The following is a 22,493-nucleotide window of genomic DNA, read 5'->3' as shown; positions in this document are numbered from 1 at the left end:
TAGGACCAAATATGAAAGTGATCCAGGTCTGATTTGAAAAAAAAAAAAAAATTTTAAAAATCGGAATTGAGCTATTTAGTCATAAAAAAACTGATATTGCATGCAGTCTGAACGTAGCCTTTCACTATGAGCGCATTCTGCGTCATAAATACACTTGCAAACTTACAATAGCTGGATTTCCATGACCCTCAGAAATGCCCAAAAATCTATATCGCGCAATAGCAAACTGGTAATGGAAACAGAAATTAAAAAAAAAAAAAAAAAAATCACCCCAAAAAAGTTTTTACGTTTTCATGAGGTGGTTTTTGAGACGTGTCGTTATAGAAGTATATTGCAAAAGTGTAATGGAAACACATTATTTGCGCGGCTGAGGACAGAGCTGTCCCACGGCCCCAGGGGATGCAGTGAGGTCCGGGCAGGGGGGCGCTGTAGATCATGGGGGTGCGGCAGAGACTGAACCCCCCGGGCCTCCCTGCACCACCGTCGTCCCGGTCGCGGTGCACCATGGCATGGCAAGTGTGCCCGTCCGGGGCTGCTGTGCCCCACCCGGGGTGGGGGTGACCACGGAGGATGACCCTGTGCAACCCTGCGCAACCGCTGGGTTGAATCCCCCGTGAGGACAGCGCAAGTGCGCAGGCCCCATGGGTTTACATCTCAACGTTTTCATGCCCTGTCGGGAGTCTCGCGGGAACATTTCATTCGATTTTACGAGAATTGCAAGCTCTCGCTATACGGGATGTTATGACAATTACGCCTCAGAAACAAAACACTCAACAGAATCACAAGTCACAATTGTACTTAATCGAAATTGTAGAAATATTGCTTTTATTTATGCAAAAAAATTTCATGGAAAAACCCAGCTAGTGATGACTGCGAAAGCGTTTATTTACTTTTCTGTAATGTCTCAAATAAATATAATTTGTGCTCCTACAGAATACCTGGTGAATGACGCACTTTAATTTGTGTAAAAATACATGAGAAAAATTTGTGAACCAGTCAGTGATTCTATTTAAATCTTATGAAAGTAGAGTGTGCTTTTGTATGAAAAGAATTTCTTTCTGTTTGTGTATGCCTTATAGGTACAGTAAGACAACAGATTATTCCTTTCTTCACTTGGAGTAGATGTTTATCTCTCGCCTCGGGGTGGGCAATATATACGATCATCGATATTATCGTCAATGTTGCTTTCACAATGTGCAAATTTACATTATCGAGTATTAATACTTTCTTGAAAAGAAAAGACGAACGAGTCCATTGATTGGCTGCAAAGAAGGAGGAAGTGATGAAATCCTCATTCGGTGAATCAGCGTACACATACGGCAAAGGAGGACGAAGTGATAAACTTTCATTCTGCGAATCAGTGGGCAGGAATCAATCACATGACTTTGTGGGACCAGCTAGCGCCCAGCGCTACTCTTGCCAAATCAAGCAAGATGTTCTGAATGTCAAAGTACTCATATAATATCCTCTGCTGAGGTAAAAGATTTACTAGAAGTAGCGTTAGGAATGATGCGCAACCTTTGCATGGACTAACACAAGACATATAATAACTAACCATGTGGATGGTGGGTGACATGGTGTCACCTTCATCTTCATCTGATAGGTCCACCATGTTGACAGAGTTGAGGTCGGTGATGTCATCCACGTCTTCCTCTCCCGTCATTGATGTCAGCGTATTGCCCAGGGCGTTGAGGCGCTTGCCAATGTTAGGGTCCATGTGAACGTCAATGCCACACATTTTCCAAAGCACATTCAGGGTCCAGGTACCAGCACTACTACTCTCTGATTTGTTGAAAAGGAAAGAAAAGCCAAAGGCAAGCATGACATTAATCAGAAACTCAGAAAGTTCTGTTCAGTCTTAACTCTTATTGAAGAATTCTGGTGCGTAATCCATATTTTATTGAGTACAACTTGCCAGCAGATGGTTGCCCCGTGGTCCTAGAACACACTTCATATGTGCCATCTGGGACAATACCTGCGTATTACACACATCACAAGCAAACGTATATCAAGGTGATTATTTCAGAGAAGAATAGGATGAATTTCTCGACTTTTCAGCCATAGAAAAAGACTGTTATCACTTACAAGCATTCATGACCAAATCGCCTCGGATCTCAGGCTTCCAGTCATCCCAAGAGGTTTCAAAGCCCTCTGCGAAGCGAATGCAGAAATTCTTGAAGTGGCCTTTGCTAACCAAGGACTCGGAGGAGCAGGCGGTGATCAGTGTACTCTCGATAGTCAAGACCAGGGCAGAGCTGGTGTCAAAATCGATGCTGTGGTTTGCCTGGCAGTGTACCAAAGAGAGGGGAATGTTTTACATGGGCCTTTTAATTGCCAGCAAAAATAATGCATGTATATATTTGACAGACATCCATACGTTAGGTGAAAGAGTAGAACAGTGCAACAGATTGAAGACTGGCAGGTGACACTTCACTCAGCTTTGCATCAGTACCTTTGACTTAATTATCTCCAAAGCTATAGTGGAATGTTACCAAGAGTTTTGTTTTTTGGGGGGGGATTACATTTTGGTTTTATTGGATGGAAAAACGTATGCCCACATTACCTGAATTCCTGAATATATTATAATATATATATACATATAAAAACGTACGGATCATGATGTTAATGACTGCCTCTTCCTTTTGTTCATTATAGGCAATAAATGAATATCATGAGACAAATGTGTTGAATTAATAGCAGGAATTCAGATACAATTTTCAATTCAAAATGATTGGACTTGAAAATAATCTAATCATAAAAATGTATTCTTAATTTGAATACCATCTTTATAACTGAAATAGCAATTTAAGAACCACCCTGAGAACCATTCAGACACCACCACCGCTATTAGGCTATGTTCACACTGCAATTTTTTTTCCCATATGCGACACGTATCTGATTTTTTTCATGCAATGTAAACAGCTGAATTCCGATTATATTTTTCAAATTTGACCTGGGCTCTTCCTTATGTGGGTATAAATCTAATGTGTATGCGATGCGTTTTCGGTATGAACGCTCATTCGTACACATTCGACCTTTATGTCAACAAAAGCCAAATTTGCATTCTGCATATTATGACGCACATGGTGGAGAGTGCTCGAAAGACTACTGACAATCGTTGTGAATCTGCAAAGTAACAATGTTACTTTTATACTTTAATTTAACACCACCTGAAATATGAAGCATAAAGTGGACGTGTGTGGTGATAGTAGTAATTCAGCCATTTATTACACGTGGCAATGACTTGACTTATACATACTCCCTCCCGCCTCGCTACCCTTTCGATATGAGATGATAAAATGAACCGCGACACGTGGGACCATATTTACTTCTGTAAACACTGCGCCACATGACGTCTTTTTTTTTTTCCCTTTCGTGCACGTCATTCGACATCGTTGTGCGCATGTGTGTGAGATCACAGACGTGGTGCGTGCATTCTAGAAGTCACATCTGTTTTTGTAATGTGAACGACTACATAAATATATTTTGCAAAAAATCCAAATTGGGCATCATGCCATGCATTGTGAACATAGCCTAATAATGACAACTTTCTGTATTTTACTCATTTGGAGTCATCAACACTTTAATTTGATTAATTTTAACCAGAGAATAGCACTGCAAAGAACTGCAAGTGAAACAGATTTCAACAAGGTTTGTTGATCAGTTAGCTGCTCTCGCTCAACAACCCATAAGAAGCAATATACACAACGCTGGTTACTTTTCGTGCATTTTTATGCTGGGCTTTTGATGTGCAGGGCCCAGATTCAGAGTTGGTGCCTTCCGCAGTGGTTGCTTGTCCTTTCTATGGAAATAATTACCAGTAATGACATATACAGATATACACATGTATACACACACATACTGTATATAAACACGCAAACAAGCCCCAATTCCAATGAAGGTGAGATACAATGTAAACCTTAAATACAACTGAATAAAAATGATTTTGCAAATCCTTTTCAAACTATATTCTATTGAATATACTACAAAGATGGACAAGATATTTAATGTTCAAACTGATAGACGTCATTGTTTTGTCATGATTAGTCCACTAATCTTGGCAGCCCTAATCAACAACACCCAGAAACACATGGGCTCATCTGAGAAGGACTAACACAAAGTGAAAAAGAAACTTGTTTTTCATTGACGTCCTTGCTTATTTCACAAAGGCAATGCCAAGTCACATCCTGCACATGTCACAACAGTGTGGCTTTGTAGTAAGAGTGTTAGACTGACCTGCCAGCAGTCCAGACCTGTGTTTCATTGACAATGTGTTGTCCATTGTGAAGTGCAAAATATAACAACAGAGACCCCATACCGTTGAGCAAATGTACACCAGGCAAGAATGCGAAAGAATTCCACCGACAAAGCTTCAACAATTAGTGTCCTCAGTTCCCAAACACTTATTGATAGTTGTTAAAAATTAAAACTAAAGTTGATGTAACATAATAATAAACATGCCCCTGTCCTAGCCCAGCTTTTTGGAATGTGCTGCAGATATCAAACTAAAATTGAGCGAATATTTGCAACAAAAAGCCCAATAAAGTAAATCACTTTGAATATGAAAAATCTTGTCTTTGTAGCGTATGCCATTGAATATAGGTTGAAAAGCATTCGCAAATCGTTGTATTCTAGTTTTGTTTGTTTTACATCCCAACTTCATTGGAATTGGGGTCTTTATATAATAAAGGTAAATTAAACTTACTCCAATATACTGTACAACTGATTACCTGGGAGGCACTGGTGATGGGCAGGCAGATGCCCAGGTCATTGACGGTCAGTTGAAGGAAGAGGGTGCTGAAAGCCTGGGCTGATGTCTGTTGGATACCTGGCAGCTTGTCCACCACCTCTTTTGTAGCCACATGAATGTCCTTGTTGAGTGCCAAACGCTGTTCATTCCAATTGTCATACGCTGCCTTGTAATTCAGCCAGAATAGCACAGCTGCCGGTGGACACCCAAATTGATACATAGAACTTTTAGGCACTCTTCATTGATGGTAAAAACAAAAGCAAAGAGCTCAAATGGCAAGTTAATATTGAGCACTATAAAATGCCTAACGATAACTAGAGGTTCAGAAGAGCAAACATGCAAAACATCTTACCCAATCTATTGAGACACATAAACATCTGGTGGACTTTAGTATTTGATGTGACGAATAAAAAAACAAGCAAGCTGACCTCTGTCAAATGCCACTGGCTGGGCGAAAACAATAGGCCTGTTGAGTGTTATGAGAACAGCCTCCTTGTCAGACGAACCACTGATCTCCTCCTGGAGAGCATTTCGCAGACCAATTCGGGTCCGAAAGTATGCTACCTGGTGGAAGTCTGAGCCAGCCTCTTCATACACCTGTTATTGAAAAAGTGGGTTAACCAGTGCTTCAAAAAACTAACTTGAGCGAATTAGGCTATCGATGGGCGTATTTGTACCTGGTGCTTGACTATTTGTCCAAGGGCCAGGTGGAGGTCAACTTGACATTTGCCAAAAAGTTTCAGGTAACTGCTGCTGCCACCAGGCTGTGCCTTGCACTGGATCCTGTTGGATAACTCGAGCTCAATCAAGCCGGTCTCAAAGCGGACAGCTCTCATTGACGGGGTGGTGGCAGTCATCTGGATTCCCTGCGAGAAGAAATGCTCTGGTTCAAATTATTTTGTAAGATTTTAGTATTTTGTCTAATACTGTGTGCGTCTGTCATCATATAGACAGACATTGAGTGCAGTGAACCTTGAACATGAGGCTTAGTGAGTACAGCAGGATTTTGGGCTTGTCTGCATCTGTTGAGTTGTCATGCTCATTCCACAGTGGGATGGGTTGTTCGACCCCTGCCGCAATCAACACATGCATAAAGTCAGCGTCACAAGACTTGAATGACCACCGGAAAAAAAAACGGGTTACGATATGATTCTAAATGATAAGATCACAATAAATCCTACTTCTTAAATTTTGCAAATCCAAGGTTGTGGAGAAAAACCCAAGGTTTTGGCTGTGGGCCACTACTGGTAAAAGTTTAACAATATAAAACAGACTGACACAATTGCTACTAGAGGAAGCTGAGCCTTTACAGCAATGATTACAAACGAACCAGATTGAAATCAGTGGAACAAATTCGAGTAGTGTATGAGTGTTTTCAGTTTCATATCACCTGACACCTTCTGGATGACCTCATTGACCTCTTTCATAAAAACTTTCTGCAGGAAAACCAGGTGGTTTAGCAGATCAGTGGTCAGGTTATGTTCAAAAGAGCCAATCTACACACGAGAGGAGAAAAGTGCGTGTCGGGTAAAGTTTCTGCTGTGGCAACTGGCAAGGTCACCTATTATTCCTTAATATTCATTCCTTAATCCCTGTGCTGGCACATAATGATAACAACTGCATGAGAACTCATTTCCCACCTCAGCCACACAACGCAGGTAGTTGCCTTGGAGATAGTTCCCTTGCTTTGCAGGGAAGTCATCAGCACCCCAACCTTGGTCGGAGTGACTCTCATGTTCTTCCATGATGTACTCTCCAGACATAGTGACGGGTGGCAGGGTGAGGCTCGCTGATGGCGGCATGGTGGACATGTCCACAGGAGACACTTTTGATTGAAAGCATAGCTTGTGGTTTGGCAATTCAAAGGTGAAGCTGGTTTGAGCTCCTAAAGTACGCACAAGGAAAGTACATATTACTCTCTGTTTCTAGTTAAAAGCTATTTAAAGGAAGGCTTCATTCATTTTACATGTGTGGCTTGTAAAAACACGAGAGTTAAGAAATACACTTGTATATCAGAAGTGTCAAATGCATGCCCAGAAAGTAAAAACCCTGCCACAGTTTGGCTTTAGCCACAGGTGCTTCTACTCAACCGCTTGTTTACCTGCCGGTTTTGACACCTCTGCTCTTTATTGATCACTCGAAAAACAGTTGGGTTAAAAATAACAATTTTGGGTCAAAAATTGACCGATCCACAAATTGGGTCAATTTGACCCAACTTTCTTGGTTGTTTTTGCAGAAAACAACCTAAAAAATGGGCTGTTTTGTACAAACCAATGAAAGAAAGTGGGTCAAATTGACCCAATGTGTGTATCGGTCCATTTTTAACCCAACATTGTTTTAACTGTTTTTAGAGTTATATATTTCACCTTTTATGGCAAGATTTTCAACACACTGGTATGCCCAGGGGGTCGACCAGAAACGACAAACAAGGTGAACACTGGCATGTTGGTCTACATTTTATACAAAACGTCTACTTAAGTTTTGTCGAGGCGCTGTGTGTGATGCAGGCTGGAAAGTGTGCATGTGCAGTGAACATTTCCGGGACAAGGAGCGATTTATAGTTGGAGAGGAGAAACGCCATGCAAGTAACATTAAAAACAAACGCCGCGCCGAGTATTTTTAACAAGCAAGAAGTGGGAGGTGACCTTAACTGCGGCAGGGAGAATTTGCTTTCTCTCAAACCTTGTGTATAATGAGAGCGGAGCCCATGCCCGTAAATTAAGACGCTGAGACAAAGGACCAAAACAGCACGCTGACCTTCATGCACGTAAGGTAGGAAGACATAATAATTACAGCACTGTCCATGCTTGTGTAGCGAGCGAACGGCATGGCAGACATGGTGCTGCCTGCTGCACTTCCTGAACCTAGTCCGAAGTTAACACGTGAAGTGTTCAATGAACATGGCAGCCAGCTTTATTATGTTTTAAATTGTTTTTAAAATTATTAAATGCGCAAGAAAAATACATTATCAATTAATTCTAGACAAAATATTAACTTTTCACTGCTGCAAATGGCGCACATATGCGAAGTAGCTCTCTTTAATATACTTGGTCCAAAAGGCACTATGTGATGTATTCCACACACCTGTCATGCCATGGCTTTTCATGCGGCCCATTTTGTATTCAGCTTTCAGCGAGGGCAGCAGGGCAGCACCGATGGTGATGCCATCCATCATGGCGCTGAACTTGAGGACGATGGGCTTCTTTTCGAGGCCTTCTGGAAGCTGGGGGAACTCATTGGCCTCGACGGGTGTCTGATTGATGCTGGAACCTTTATCAGAAGGTTGCGGGGTGGGCGTATCCTCCCGATTGGGAGGTTGACTGTAGAGAGAGAAGCAACTTTCACTCAATCCGTCAAAAGTAGGTCTTTGAATGAAGTAATTCATATAATTGATGAATCAATGTATTGCACTGAAAACATGCTGAAAAACAGGATTTCCTATGCATCAAGGATTTAGTGCAGGTAAGCGCTGCGTGACAACATTTGCAGTTCATTGCTGTTATTCCGATGGAAAGCATCCAACTCCCAATTCTCAGAATAAATCAATTCCATATACCAAAAAAACTCAAATCATGTGAGAGAGCTGTTTGCCAGTTCCTATCTGAGCAGTACCAAAGCGCCCTTGGACAAGGAGCTAAACCCCAACAATTTCAATGAAATTGCTCCATGAAAACACAGCCATGTAATTCTCTGAGCACGATTGTATTTCTGGATTATGTTTGCAGGTTGTTTAATTATCTGATAACCTCATATGTAGATCTCGTTGTACTATGAAAACAGACCATACACTGGCAGTGGGAGAAGAGGCAACAGAGTTCACACAATAGTGAGCACTTCAGACCAATTAACATGAACATACATTAGGATATCAGTAGGATATTCTATATGGATCTCAGTGAACATATTTTTTAGTGGAGCAAGGCCTGACAGCAGACATACACATTAGATGGCTGTCGGATGAGGTCAGAGATCTGTTTGGACAGCTGATGGGAACTGCGGACCATCATGCTGTGTAAAGTGGCTGGGTGCTGGGGGATGTTGATCATGATGGCTCCGACTTTGAAGACAGCAGCATTATTCGTTTTCAGTCCACGCTGGGCGCTGTACAAGGCCTGAGACTTGGCGATGTTGCATTTAACCACAGTTCTGCAATGCAGAGAAAGAACCCTGATGATTAACAAGGTGGAAAAGTGACTTTCTGCAGGTGACATGAAGATATGAATGTATGAGCAACTACAAAGATCATGCAGATTACGGACATTCAAAGTTTTGATCAATTATGACTCGGGCTGCAGCTATAGAATATTTTGGTATTCGGATAGCCGACTGAAAATTCGAAAAGAATAATCAGGTATAATCAGGTTAAAAATAAAACTTGTTTTTTTTGCTTGGTTAAAGATACAGAAGACAGAAAACAAATTTTCAACTTAATAATAAACGGCCAACTGGTTTTCATTTTGAGATATGAATCAAGATTTTATATTTTTATACTTTTTTTTATACAAGAAGTTAAACTGTACTTTTAAGTCCTTTTCACTTGGTCAAAAAAAATAATTACCTGACTAGTTCACATGAGTGCTACCACTCGAGGCCAAGAGTAAGAGTGAATGACAACGTTCACATCAACCACAATGTAAAAACACAAATAGGATAAACACTCTAACCTAGGAAATGGCCAGCCTGCACAAGGCTAGTGTGAATACACCCTGATCGACCGCCATGTTAAAAAAATGAATGAAAAAGGTAATGATTCCTCCCCACACAAAATATTTGGTTATTGATGAAGATATAATCAGTTTCTGCTTCTGACTCAATACCGCGTTGCACCATTTTATTCTTCTTCGATGTCTTCAAATGAAATGCATGTGGACCGGCATATGGTCAGACAATGGGAAAGGAACAGGATGGTTGGCAACAGTCCAACAATCGTCGATGTCTAAAACCACTGAAATGGCTTCATGCACACATACATTTGGAATAGACACGGCAAACAAATGATGGAAATGCTTTTAGATTTTGATTAAAACATTAATGCAGGTGAGCCCTAAAAAGCAGCAACAACATACAGAAACTCTTGTTTTGCTGTGCTGGTGGGAGATGTTGGGAAATCCTCCAGTCTATGCATGTAGTTGAAGGACAAAGCGACAGAACAAAAACAAGAAAAGGGAGAGCAGAGGAAAATGTCAAGTAATTCGACAGCATTAGCCTATGCTTCAAATGTTTTGGTTTTGTTTTGTTCTTTTACACGCAAGCGTGTGTGGCCTACACGATAGTACAGTTGTATAATAAAATGTTTATGGCAACTGCATCATCACATACTGTACGTGATGAAGTTGTGATATCAAGAACTCACCTAAATCTTGAAGAGTTTCCTACATGGTATATTTTAATTAAAAGGCATAACAATAAACAAGGGATTTGGGGAAAACATTGCATCTTTCTGACATTATCTTTACTGAAAGTTATTCCTATAAGAGCATGTTCAAGCCCCTCATAATTAATTATCACTAGGGTTGGGCACCGAGAACTGAGTGGAACAGGGACCATCGTTCTCCCGGAACCGTTCAGATTTTAGAACGTTGGTTCTAAGAAGTTTTGATTCCGAGCTAGCCGTGCGGAAGATGAAGTAAGACTGTTAAAGGAAAACAGTGTGCGCACGGCAAAAGTGTGCGCACGGCACGGCGCACAGCCACTCCTCCCGCCGAAGCTGCGTCGCAATAGCACGGTAGCTCGCCCCCACTCGAGCTGCCATGGTCAGCCTCTCCGCTCGCTTCGTGCCAGCCGGCAAGCGCGGGCCGCGGCGGCGGCGACTCTGGCCGTGTGCCCGGCCCTTCCTACTGATTTCCACAGCTGCGGCAGCCGCTGGGACACCGCGGTGGCAGCAGTCGCCCTTCGCGGGATCGTTGATCCTGTCTGGGCCGACCCGGCTGGCTCATTCGGCCGACGCCTAGCCAGAGAACTGACGCGATGCGGCTCATGACCCAAAGTCAAAATCGGCTAAGTACGTCTAATGGCAACATTGAGCCAACAAGTTCAACACACAAATGCAAATATCCAGCTAATATATAACTTATAGCATACGCAGCTGCAGCAAATATAATACTGTACATATACACATACAGCATATGGTTACATAGACTGCTTGGATTAGATAGACTTTCCTTGCTTGCCCTTAAAATGCAGCGTTGTGTTTGTCATATATATTATCTTTCTAAAGAAAGACAAGGTTAGCCAATTAATTGGTGTTCAGTAGCATGCTTTCAGTAACAGCTGCATTATTGTATTGTCTTGAACTTCTAAAAAAAAATAAAGCTCGCGTGAAAAATAATACTAAATAATAATACAAAAACATTTATTAAAAATAAATATACTGGTTAAAACCAGCCCTTTGAGTAATTTGTGGTAAAGTTCACAAAGAGTAAAAAGTTCATGAAATTAAAGAACAGAGAAGTTCATGTGATTTGTCCCAAAATAACTTTTTTTTTTTTTTTTCTTAAAGAATCAGAATCAAGAATTGTTAGGCACCAGAATCGAATCAAAGAACCGGAATCGTCCAAATTCAAACGATGCCCAACCCTAATTATCACAGATGAAATTCTAACCTATTTTATGTTACATAGCACTAAATTAAAACAAGAAAAAAGTTAATCGGGAAAGACAGAATATGCTGGCTTGATTATTTCAGTGAATAATCAAGACTACAAAAATACAAAAAAAAGTACTGTCCACAATTCTCCAATTTTAAAATTCGAATCAAAGACATTTTTTGTGTGACAATGTAAATGAGGAAACATTATACGTACTGAATGTCTGGTGTTATGCCTTCCAGCAGTACAATGTTGACTCCTCCTATATGAGCTGATGCACAGGTCTCAGTCATTTTCTGATGTAGGATATCTGAAAGACCAAAAAGGTTCAAAGTAATCAAACAGGTAAGGAAAAAGAACATAAACTGGATGCCACCAGCAAAAAGTTGAGTGTTGATTTTCATTGTTTTTGCATCTATACATTTACAGTACATACATGCAATACATACCAATCTTTCTGCACTGAATGTGCATGTTGAAACTTTTAAGAATGGTTAAATGTCAACATTGATATTCTGAATAAATATGATCATTTATATTATGCTGATGTGCGTGCATTTCTTCAGAATGTTGTGTTCCTATTGGCTATTGCATGAGACTATCTTCATTTTGAGCCTTAATTGTGAGATTCACTATTGTCTTTGAAGTGCAATTAATGTCAGCTTGTTTCTTTCAAAACAATATAATCTAAAGTGAAAATGACTGCCAGAGATCTCAAAAATAAAAACCCTGCATACAACTAAAAACTTTTTTTTTAATCTACAAACTCACCTTTCATCTTTTCCTTGAGGGTAAAACTTCCATGTATTTTCTTCAGTTCTGCCTCCATGGTGAGTCCACCAATGTCAGCCTCCAGGTGAGTGCGGTTCACCATGCCGATGCCAAACACGATGAGGGTGACGTGCTGGGGCTCAGAGCTCACCAGGCTACGCCGCCTGCAGCCTGCAGGAGGGGGCCTCGTGGGTGTGGGTTCCTGCTGTTCGTTCTCAAAGATCACGTTACAGAGCGGCTCTGACGGCCGACGCCCACCCTCTGTGGAATAGATGAGGGGAAGAAAACTAGTAATCTATCCACAATCACATTGTAGCACACCGGGCATCCTTCAGTTGTTTGAAAAAGTTGTTTGACAAAGCAGCCAGGTACCCTTCCGGCCGCGACCCCCCGCCCTTATTCATAAAAAATATCACCCCCCGCCTTGTTCCACCCCCCAGAAAAAAAAAGTGTCCGTGATTGACGCTGCCGCGGGGGCGATGCCAACGGCAGAAGCTTTTTAAGGATCATTAGCTGGCTAATTTACTATTTGAACCCGCTGTGGACACGCTTCAAAATGCGTCACTAGTACTTAACTCCTTTCCCAACTGCATGTGCTTACTTACATTGCAAGCCCCGGGGTTGGTTTTGTCGTATTGTATAATTATTTGTGTCCAACAGACGGCCAGAAGTCGCATTCAACAAGTTATTTATTTTCCACACTTCCCTTCGTTCACGGGCTTCAAAATAAAAGCATACCAGCAAACCACTACACACAGCAGTTTTGCTACGGCGTATTTCCGGAAGTAGAAGACGCCAAGATGAAGTGCATGAACTCCACCTTGATGTGGCAGCGTCCTATTTGAGTGCTGCGCGCAGCGCAGCGTAATATACTCCCGGACACAAGTTGTTTTGAAACAGTTAAGTTCCAAGTCGGGGGGTGTCGCTTCAAAAAGACAGCGATAACAATGGATATCGTACCTCCTACAACCATAAAGGGACCGAGATGGCTAGACTATGCATTTAATTTTATTGCGTTTCTCCGTGTGGGAAACTGTATGTCATCGCAACATGTGACATAATGGACCGATCAGAGCAGCAACAATTCCTGATGGGTGCGTGGCATGTGTCGCAGACCTGTCGCCAACTGCACAATGCGTCGGTCACGTGAATCAATGCGGCAGTTGTCGCTCGCGCCGATGCGGGAGTAGAAAGAAGCCTAAAAAGAAGCCTTTCACTGAGTAGGCTGAGATGAAATTTGGCCGCCTGAGGGCCGATTAGTGGGCCGGACTAAAATCCACTTCTGGCCATGCTTAGTCCAGCCATTTTTTTAAATTTGTCACCCCCCGTCCTAAAATGGGCATCCGGCCGGGCCGCAGGGTCCGACCGGTCCGGCCCAGGGACGGACTGCCCAGCTCTGTAAACAACTATTAACTGTTAAATGCAATTGTAAGCAAGGTGACCTGAAAATAGTGTCCAATAAACTCCAGTGAACTAAAATGCCATTATCATGTCTTAACCTAGAACATGGGTGTCAAACTCTTTTTGTTTTTTTTTGTCGCAGGCCACATAGCAGTTATGAACCCAAGAAATGTTTGTTCAACGATTAACATTGCATCGGGAAAGAGCGCAAGCAACCTGAGATTAGTCAAGAAAAATGTAAAAATAAAACACGTACATGTACACTGACCAATAGTATAGATTTGTGAACAGATATTAATGTAACAAATTGTGATATACAAAGATATACAGTACACAACCAATTAATGAATAACTAGTTTTGTAATCTGAGAACAGTAAAAACTATTTGTTCAAATATTTTAGACATATTTTAATTTATTTTTGAGTTGTCTAAATTTTGTAAAAGTGAAGACAATTTGCAATGATATTAGAACAATAAACATGAAGTTGATACTAGGGCTTTCACAATATCAGCAATATTGCGATATTAAAATTGCCATGATATCGTCATCGTCATGTCATGATATTAATAGCAGAAAATCTGTTTAAAAGCCCAATATGTTTTCCACTTTTGCAGTTCCAGCACCCTCTGGTGGGTAGTTAATTAGAGCAGTTTGATTTGTGTTGCATGCCTCAATATTAGGTGTTAGGTCATTGTAGGTCATTTGTACATTGAGGTTAATGTTAACTGTACTATTTGAACTAGATGTATAATCAGGACCATAGCTAATAAGCATTGTGTAGCATTTTTGTGTTTTACAGAAACCATACACACACACACACACACAGTTGAGTTTGTCACCTGTGACACCTCGAGGACTACAGAACTGATGGAGTTTAAGACTGATTGAATAGAGTAAAGCACTGACTAACATACACATATGTGACGACATATGATCTCATCTACATGTAATGTCATGAATACTGTATGTCATGTTTCAGTATTTTTTTTATTTCTTTCGCTCATTAAGATGCATTAATTTAACAATTAAATTCAACAATTAACAATATTTAGTAAAAAAAAAAAAGTAGCACGACAGTGACTAATTATTACAGAGCGGTATAGGAGATATTCAATAAGCAGTTATTTATCTTGTATAATAACGAAGATATACTGAAAACTGTGAGGATAAGTGGTGGTGTAGATAATAGATGGATGGATGAATCTGACTAGGTGAATAATTGGTTTGGTCAAGCAAAAGAGAGAAAATGATGATGGCCGATTCCCACCTGCCAAGCAGTTGTTCTCAGCAGAACCTTTCTCCAAGATGCCTGTGGGATCTGAGATGAGCGAGTAGAAATTGAGCAGCTTGTACATGTTCTGCCAACATTCTGCTGACGGCTCGCTCTGCTCAGACACTGTGATAGAGTCAGAGTCATCCATCTGAATTGCCGTGTGGTCCGCCACATCACGGGAGCCTTTTCTTGACACCTAAATAGTTCCAAAAAGATTCAAGAAATGTAAAGGTAAAGTGATTTCACAATTTGCAGCTGCAAAAAAAAAAACATTGGCTGGTCTTGTTTTATTCATTAGTTTTAAAGCCTGTAAATTGTCACAGAATGCATTTCTATACAGGAAATGTTATTTCTATTTTTTTCCTAAACCTTAAAAAAAGTGCAAGGTCCTCTGATGACATTGGAGAAGGTAGGATATTGGGAAATGATGTGCACATAGACTTTAATGCTTTTCTGATCTATGAGCTCCCCCTTGTGTTTGTAAGTGTAGACTCAATTTCACAAAATGGTATGCTCTCATGGAAATGTAACAAATAAATAACTAGTTTCACACAATTTCAGACATTTATACTGGTATTGAATGAAGAAGACCTAATGATTTACATGTTTGTTTAACATTTCCAAAACAATACAAAATTTGCAAATATTAAATAATCACTAATCACATCATCAGCAAACGCAATAGGTCAGTCGAGTCCAAATCTTGTCATCCAATCAACAAGCCATGGTATTCAGGCTACATGTTAAGAGTGTGACACCTACTCGCTTCGACTTATTGGTAAAAGTGGAACATATGGCAACTGCACATAACAAAATACGAATAAACTCCGCTTTCAGAATGATGATGAGCTGCTTCATACGGATTATTCAGTTTTTTCTTCAAGTTTTAACAAATTGTTACCTTGGAGGTACGACGCTCTGAACGCCCAAGCGAACCACGTCCTCTGTGCTCCCTTCTTCCTAGCGTGTCCATGGCTGAGGGTGGTCCATTGAGTGGCAACCCCCCAGCAATCCCTACCCCTCCACCACCTAACCCTCCACCCAAACCTCTCTTGCTCTTCAGGGTTTGTGTGGCACTTCGTGCCGTTCCATTGATGCTGCCCCGTGAGCTTCGGCTAAAGTCAGATGACCTGAAGTGGCGGTATGGTCGGGCCTTGAAAGTTGGTGTTGGTGAAGCAGAGCCTGCAGTGTAACGGTTTAGCTTGATGTCTGTTTGAGTGGCTTTAATGTCATCGATCATGGTGCTGAACTGATGAATAAGGCGCACTAGAGCCATGTCGACACGTTGGCTAATGGCCTGGCAGGCTGTTGTGAAGTCACAGTGGAATGTGTTGTAGTGGCGGCGGTTGAGGTCGTGGAAGGACAGTGGGACTGCAGTGGAGCCTTGTGGCGCACTGGTTGACTTCTCCATCACGACTGCATTCAAGCTGAAAGTCTCAATAAGAAGAGCTGGCTTGAAATCAAGTGGTGGCAGGTTCACCATGCCTTGCCTAGAGGTAAGAAGAATTGACAAAGGTTTTGTTTTCATGTCAGATGTTGCACACGTCTGGACCGGATGTTGCTGTGGTTATAAAGACAGACACAGTGGAACCTCGGTTCCGTAAATTTGATTTATTCTGTCTGTTCGCGAACTGAAGCAATATAAAAAAAAATGGAATGCTTTTGTGCGTGGCTGGCGCAGATGACGGGCACTCAACCCCAGCAGTAAGACGTCAGCGCAAGCCGCCAGAACCGTAACACTTTATAGTGCTTCCTAATACCACAATAACTTTTCAGCGTTCTTGGTCGCCATTCAGAGGGTGAATTAGGGGTAAAACAAAAAACGAAAAAACTAACAAAACAATATACATGTTTGTGTGGGTGTGTGTGTATCTGAAATTTGTACTGCATGCATGGAGCGAACATTCATGCTATGTGAGCAAAAGCACAATTGAGTGCTGTGTGTGTATTCTGTGATTGTTTACCAACTGAAGCACAGTTATTGAATCAAAGCAATATTTATCTGAAATTGTTCATTAAGCGATTTATTCACAAACAGGAACGCGAATGAACAGAGATTCCATTGTACTACTTTATTATTGAGATTTTCATACCCAAAAGTAAATAAGATGTACTTTACCTCCTAGATCTTTTGTTTTTGCGCTCTTTGGACGTGTCAGAGTCAACAATGTCTGCTCTTAGACACTCCAGGTTGCCAGAAAAAGACAAATGTTCTCCAAAATACATTTTGTAGCTCAGAGGAGTGGTGTCTTGGGCTTGGATGCCAGTATAGTTCAGTAATGGCTTGAAAACAACCTAAAACATAAAAGTGATGCCAAAAAAATTAAATTGAAGGCTATTATCATTGCAAATACGACACATTTATTCTATGAAATGATGTTAAAATTCTAATCAAATTCTAAACATTTCATCTATGCATGTAATAAATATTTACACTCTGTTAATAAAACAAAGCCCACAAATAACCGAAAAAAGAAAGAATAAGTCATAAATAAAACATATTGAACATTAACCAATGAAAATAAGGTATTGCTTTCGAATTGTACTTTACAAAGAATAATTTACAAAATAAATAAAAAATAAACAGATGAACCAGGGCAAGACGAAGATAAAGCTACCCTGAATTTAATATTTTGACTGTCTTAGGTGTGAGAGTGCTTTTTCCATATGTCATGTTCCTTCAACAGATGTTCAACTAGACTAGGATCAGGGATCATGAAGGCCGCTTCTGAATACAGTGGACTCCCACATACAGTTTTTTGTCGCTATGTGCAGAGGGTGTTTTTACAGATACCACCCACCCTCCCCTCCTCCAACTCCACACACACCACACATAAATTTGAGTCGCCCCCCCCCATAACCTAGTGTTATTTTTATTTCATTCCCTAGAAATCAGGGCGCAGTGTGGCAACCCGTTCAGTGTGGCTTCCCGTTCTGTGTCAATGTATTTTGAGGTTTGTTGGGTGGGTTGAAATTGTAAAATTAATATCATTGCTCTGAACTTGCGACATGAGCAATGACAATAAAATTTAATTTTGATCCCAGCTGACTTTGGACGAGAGGTGGGGTACAAATGATTCTGTTAATCCATAATTCAAAATCAATGTCTAATTTTCATTGGTTAATTTTGAATGTTTTTTCTGAACTTTTTCTGACTGAACAAAGGTATAAAACAGACATGATAAATCACCTGAGCATCAGCCAGTTGAACAGCAGCAGGACATAGGTTCCCCTCTTCAATATCAGCAATGTCATCCTGGCTTGTGCTATGCTGGGAATGCTGTGAGTGGGTCCCGTCCAAGGTGTTCTGGTCACTGGACATCACTGTGTTGAAGTCCGATGCAGAGGGGATAGTCGGTAGGTTACATGTCCCACCTAAAAGTGTTGAAGACATTTATGGAATAGACCTAGACTTGGGTAAGATTTAGTCTCACCATTGTATACAATAGAAATAGAGTTGAAGATCAGTGATAAGTGGTTTACATTGTACTGTATAAGCACGTGGATGAATAGCATGTGTCATCTTCCAAACCGCTTATCCTATACAGGGTCGCAGGGAGGTGCTGGAGCCTATCCCAGCCGTCAACGGGCGAAGGCAGACCACACCCCGAACTGGTCGCCAGCCAGTCGCAGGGCACACACAGACACCGTCCCTGAGCGGGAATCGATCCCACGCTGCCCGCACACAACTCAGGCGCGTGTACCACTACACTATCAATGACTTGGATGAAAAGCATTGTAAATAATGTTTTTTGCAAATGTATTACTCATAATCATTGAAGCGATAATATACCCTCCTTAAACCTAATGGGTGGGGCCTGACCGATTAAATCAGCCAGCCGATTCAATCGGCCAATATTAGCTATTTTACAATCAGCAAAAATAATGAGATTATATGATAGGCTTACGTATTAACACATTACAATATAAGACAAGGGCAATGACTTTCAACACCCCAACCCCCCCCCAAAAAAAAGAAATCGGACGATTTTGCTTATTTTTCTCTCTGTTGAAAGGTTAATCAAATACTAAAGGTCAAAGTAATGTCAAGCAGTAGTATGTTTTGCCTGTAATTCATATCTTTATTGTTGTACGTGTTAAGGGACCAAAACAGAACTTATTTTACTCATTATATATTTTTTAAAATTAATCGGAGCATTAATCAGTTAATGGAGTTTTAAACCGCCAAATGTCAGAATCAGCATTAGACTAAAAAAAAAAAAATGATAGTCATTCCATGTGTATTTTAAGAAAATCTGGCAACCAAGTTCATGAAAATTATTTTTGATGAAGTCATGTAAATTGCTTTGCTGACTGGGATCTGGTTAAGCAGAAAGTCCACCTGTTGCATATATATAAATTCACCAAAATTATCAATCCATCCATCATACCACTTGTCCTTAGCATCACAGGTGAGTGGAGCCTGTACCAACTGACTATGAGCAAGGAACAGGGTACACCCTTGGCTGGTTGCCAACCAATGGCAGGACACATATAGATAATCCTTAGAAGTAAGATTTTGGCATGTGGGAGGAAGTCGGGAGTACCCAAAGAAACCCCACGCAAGCAAGGGGAAAACAGCAAACTCAACACAGAGAGCCTGAGTGAAGTTTCCAACATAAAATCTCTCGACTGTGAGGGAAACTTGCTAACTGCAGACACTCTTCATCAAATTAACTAAGCAAAAGAATGTTTACGTCAGTCCTGTAAGCCAAATGCAGACTCATAAAATGGTGACAACATAAACCTGGAGAGGCAAATTGTGCACAGGACATAGCACAGTATTGTGGCTTATCTTCATCAAAACAGGTATTGCTTTGCCTTCCTGAACGAAAAAGGAGTGACTTCCTTCCTTAGAATTTTAGTTTTTTTCTTTTTTTTCCCTGACAACTTTCTGTCCAAGGTCTGACCACTAGACACAGACTGTCTCATTTTAGAGCGGAAATTTCTAATTATTGCTCGTCTTCCATGTGGTCTCAATATGATAACTCGTGATTGACTGGTGGGCTTGGGCAGGGTGAAGTTATGGCATAGCAGACTATCTTCCTTGCACTCCAAATGGAAATCAAAACTACTTCTTCAGCTATGTCCAAAGTCTGGCCCATGGGCCAAACGCGGCCCGTGTTCAAATTTCCACCAGCCCGCAGACTCTGGCATAAAATTAATAATGAGTGGCCCGGCAGTAGTGTTGACCACAGTACAAAATGCACATTTGAAAAAATTAAAATAAAAAGTTGTTTTATATTTAACCACCAGATGGCATCAGACCTGTGGCTGCACTCTCTGGTGCTTTTGGAAATACGCCGAACACATTCTGCCTCTCCGAAAACACCACTCTCAAAGTCGTGTTAGCCGTCAGTGTGAAGTCATCGCTGCATGACCTCTATGTGGTCCTTTGTAGCCCATTTCTAAAATAGAGACTAGCGAAGAAAAAGAAAGTTGACAGAGAGGGCTGTTGCTTCCAGAACAAGTGGAAATTGTCAGTTTTTTCACTGAAATACAAAACAACTGTGTCTGCCGAGTTCGCTAAGAGACTAAGGCTTTTTCAAGAAATTAAATCAAGAAATCAATTGTCCCTACCAGATGAAATATGAAAACTACGACAAGGCGACTGGTAACAAATGCTGTGAACATTTTAAGCAACTTGAAGACGAATGATTGCCCCCCACACACTTTCACCTCACCAAATCTGGCCCTCTTTGCAAAAAGTTTGGACACCTCTGTTCTACATTAAAGATCACTAGTACTACAAATACGAATAGCAAACTGATGCATTATGAACAACAGCAACAGCTTGTTTTACATACAAATCATGAGAATTTAAATAAAAATGGACTTTTGTGTGAGCCGAACTGACTTGGAAAAGCAGATCTGAGCTGCATGTGAATTAAAACTATGACTAAGCATTTGTTAAGTCCATTTTCATTGATGGTACTGTACTTTGAGATAATCAAGTCTTCTCCATCATCAATAAACTCAACAATAACTCCTGTTTAAAAGCTGTCACACAGGGATACTAATATCAACTTCTAGATGACTTGTACAGGGATTTAACTATTGTACCCAGGTCTCAAAAACACAACACGGTCACTAATTTCAGCACAACACTGAGGGACAACCCTAACCTCCTTCAGGACTGTTCTCTCTTTGTAGTGGCTGGTATTGGTAGTGAATGGCTGGAGAATCCAATGGGTCTAGAAAAACTGAAACGTTTACAGAAAGTTTCAACTGAATAATTTCTTGAGATGTTCAGGCATAATTTGTTAGCATTCCATTCTCTGTCCAATTCAGAGACAGAAACATACTAGTTCACATTGACAATGAGGCCAGATTTGTGTTGTGTGCATGGCATCTTACCCGTCTGGAGGCTATTGTGCTGCGAGCGGTTAACTGGGGAGTCCTGGACGACAGCCCCACTCCTGTTACCCACAGCATTGGACATCCAGTTGTAAAAGCTAACGGGAGATGGCTCAGATAGCAGTGGGTGCTCTGTCAGCACGTCTGTCCCTGAAGCGCACAAAAAGGATAGTATGTAGGGCTGCACAGTATTGGGAAAACATGCGATGTGCGATAGGGATGTTGACGATAGCGATATCGATATTATTGCGATATTTAACATATACCTAAAAAATGACATTTTTATCTTTTAATGAAAGAAGTTAAATTTTTTATGCGGCAAAATAAGCAAGCGTAATGTGTTCTTAGCAAATTAACCCTTCCAAGCACAGTGGACACTACAGTGGACAGCTATTTAAAAGTTGCTTTCGCCTATATTAATTAATCTAAAAAAAATCTTTACATTCTAAGTCGTATCATCACACCATAATTCATGCATGAAAGGGTTAATTGTAATTCCCAAAGACTATGTTGAACTATTGGGTGGATATGCACATTTAAATTTGCATCTGACTGCTCAAATTCAGTTAAAAGCATAGCGCCTGATGATGATGCCACGCTTTATATATCTGTAATATATTTCTTTGCGTCTATGCTTGTCACCCCCTGGCTATTGTGTTTTTATCTTCGGAGTTACTAAATAAAAAATAAGATAAAGTACATTTCTGCTACTTTTGCGAGGCAGCTCGTACGTCACTTCCGTTTGCGTTTCTCCTGCCAAACTGGAAACAATTTTCTGGTTGACTCGGGCTGCAAGATTGTTTGTACTGTACATAATGTGAAGAGGATCATATGATTGGTATGATGTCTCCAGCTGACTCTATTTTAGAGTGGCAAGGTATGAATGTGGGTGATCCTGTCAGAAAACACAGGCCCGTAATCCACTTGACACGTCTATTTAGTGTGGTCTGCAACAACACGGACAAAGAATAACCTAGCAACATCATCCAATGCATATCCATTAGTTAACAATATGCCTAAACATTACAATTCACTGTATTGATAAACTAAAAAGCCAAACAATACATACAATACACATTCACACGTTTCATCACTGGAATAGTTAGCATACTAGCCGAAATAATGAACTAGTGTTCATCAACGTGACATCACTCACGAGAACATATCTAGGCTATTATGTACAGCAGTTACCTGACACAAATTTAAATGATTAAACTCGTAGTATGTCCGTATAGTCCAGAAAATAAGGTAATTATGGTTTTAAGCACACGTGGGCATTCCTCCAGACTTACGGACCGGATCGTGAGTGCCCGTTTTGCTGACGATTGACAGGACACCTTTTAAAAATGATG

General features: G+C 40.8%; 1 protein-coding gene across 1 annotated transcript in view; it reads right to left on the bottom strand.

Annotated features, from left to right (window-relative positions):
• The window catches only part of bltp1 (bridge-like lipid transfer protein family member 1), a 106,583-nt gene that overhangs the window by 36,440 nt on the left and 47,650 nt on the right, over positions 1 to 22,493 (bottom strand). Inside the window, exons 45-64 of the mRNA XM_086050629.1 lie at positions 21,142 to 21,291; positions 17,975 to 18,159; positions 16,904 to 17,079; positions 15,686 to 16,274; positions 14,779 to 14,980; positions 12,109 to 12,369; positions 11,554 to 11,647; positions 9,817 to 9,867; positions 8,690 to 8,896; positions 7,835 to 8,070; positions 6,391 to 6,635; positions 6,141 to 6,246; positions 5,723 to 5,820; positions 5,428 to 5,616; positions 5,179 to 5,347; positions 4,731 to 4,942; positions 3,719 to 3,802; positions 2,086 to 2,284; positions 1,916 to 1,975; positions 1,556 to 1,782 (exon numbers count right to left, since the gene is read on the bottom strand). Coding sequence (XP_085906755.1) covers positions 1,556 to 1,782; positions 1,916 to 1,975; positions 2,086 to 2,284; positions 3,719 to 3,802; positions 4,731 to 4,942; positions 5,179 to 5,347; positions 5,428 to 5,616; positions 5,723 to 5,820; positions 6,141 to 6,246; positions 6,391 to 6,635; positions 7,835 to 8,070; positions 8,690 to 8,896; positions 9,817 to 9,867; positions 11,554 to 11,647; positions 12,109 to 12,369; positions 14,779 to 14,980; positions 15,686 to 16,274; positions 16,904 to 17,079; positions 17,975 to 18,159; positions 21,142 to 21,291 — 3,740 coding nt within the window. The remainder of the gene's footprint in view (positions 1 to 1,555; positions 1,783 to 1,915; positions 1,976 to 2,085; positions 2,285 to 3,718; positions 3,803 to 4,730; positions 4,943 to 5,178; positions 5,348 to 5,427; positions 5,617 to 5,722; positions 5,821 to 6,140; positions 6,247 to 6,390; positions 6,636 to 7,834; positions 8,071 to 8,689; positions 8,897 to 9,816; positions 9,868 to 11,553; positions 11,648 to 12,108; positions 12,370 to 14,778; positions 14,981 to 15,685; positions 16,275 to 16,903; positions 17,080 to 17,974; positions 18,160 to 21,141; positions 21,292 to 22,493) is intronic.

This window comes from Filicampus tigris, chromosome 13 (genome assembly GCF_054856515.1).
Source record: "Filicampus tigris isolate MCC_2025a chromosome 13, RoL_Ftig_1.0, whole genome shotgun sequence".
In the NCBI taxonomy this organism is placed as follows: domain Eukaryota; kingdom Metazoa; phylum Chordata; class Actinopteri; order Syngnathiformes; family Syngnathidae; genus Filicampus; species Filicampus tigris.
The sequence above is the reverse complement of the archived record's forward strand: the minus strand, read 5'-3'. Positions and strand labels throughout refer to the sequence as shown.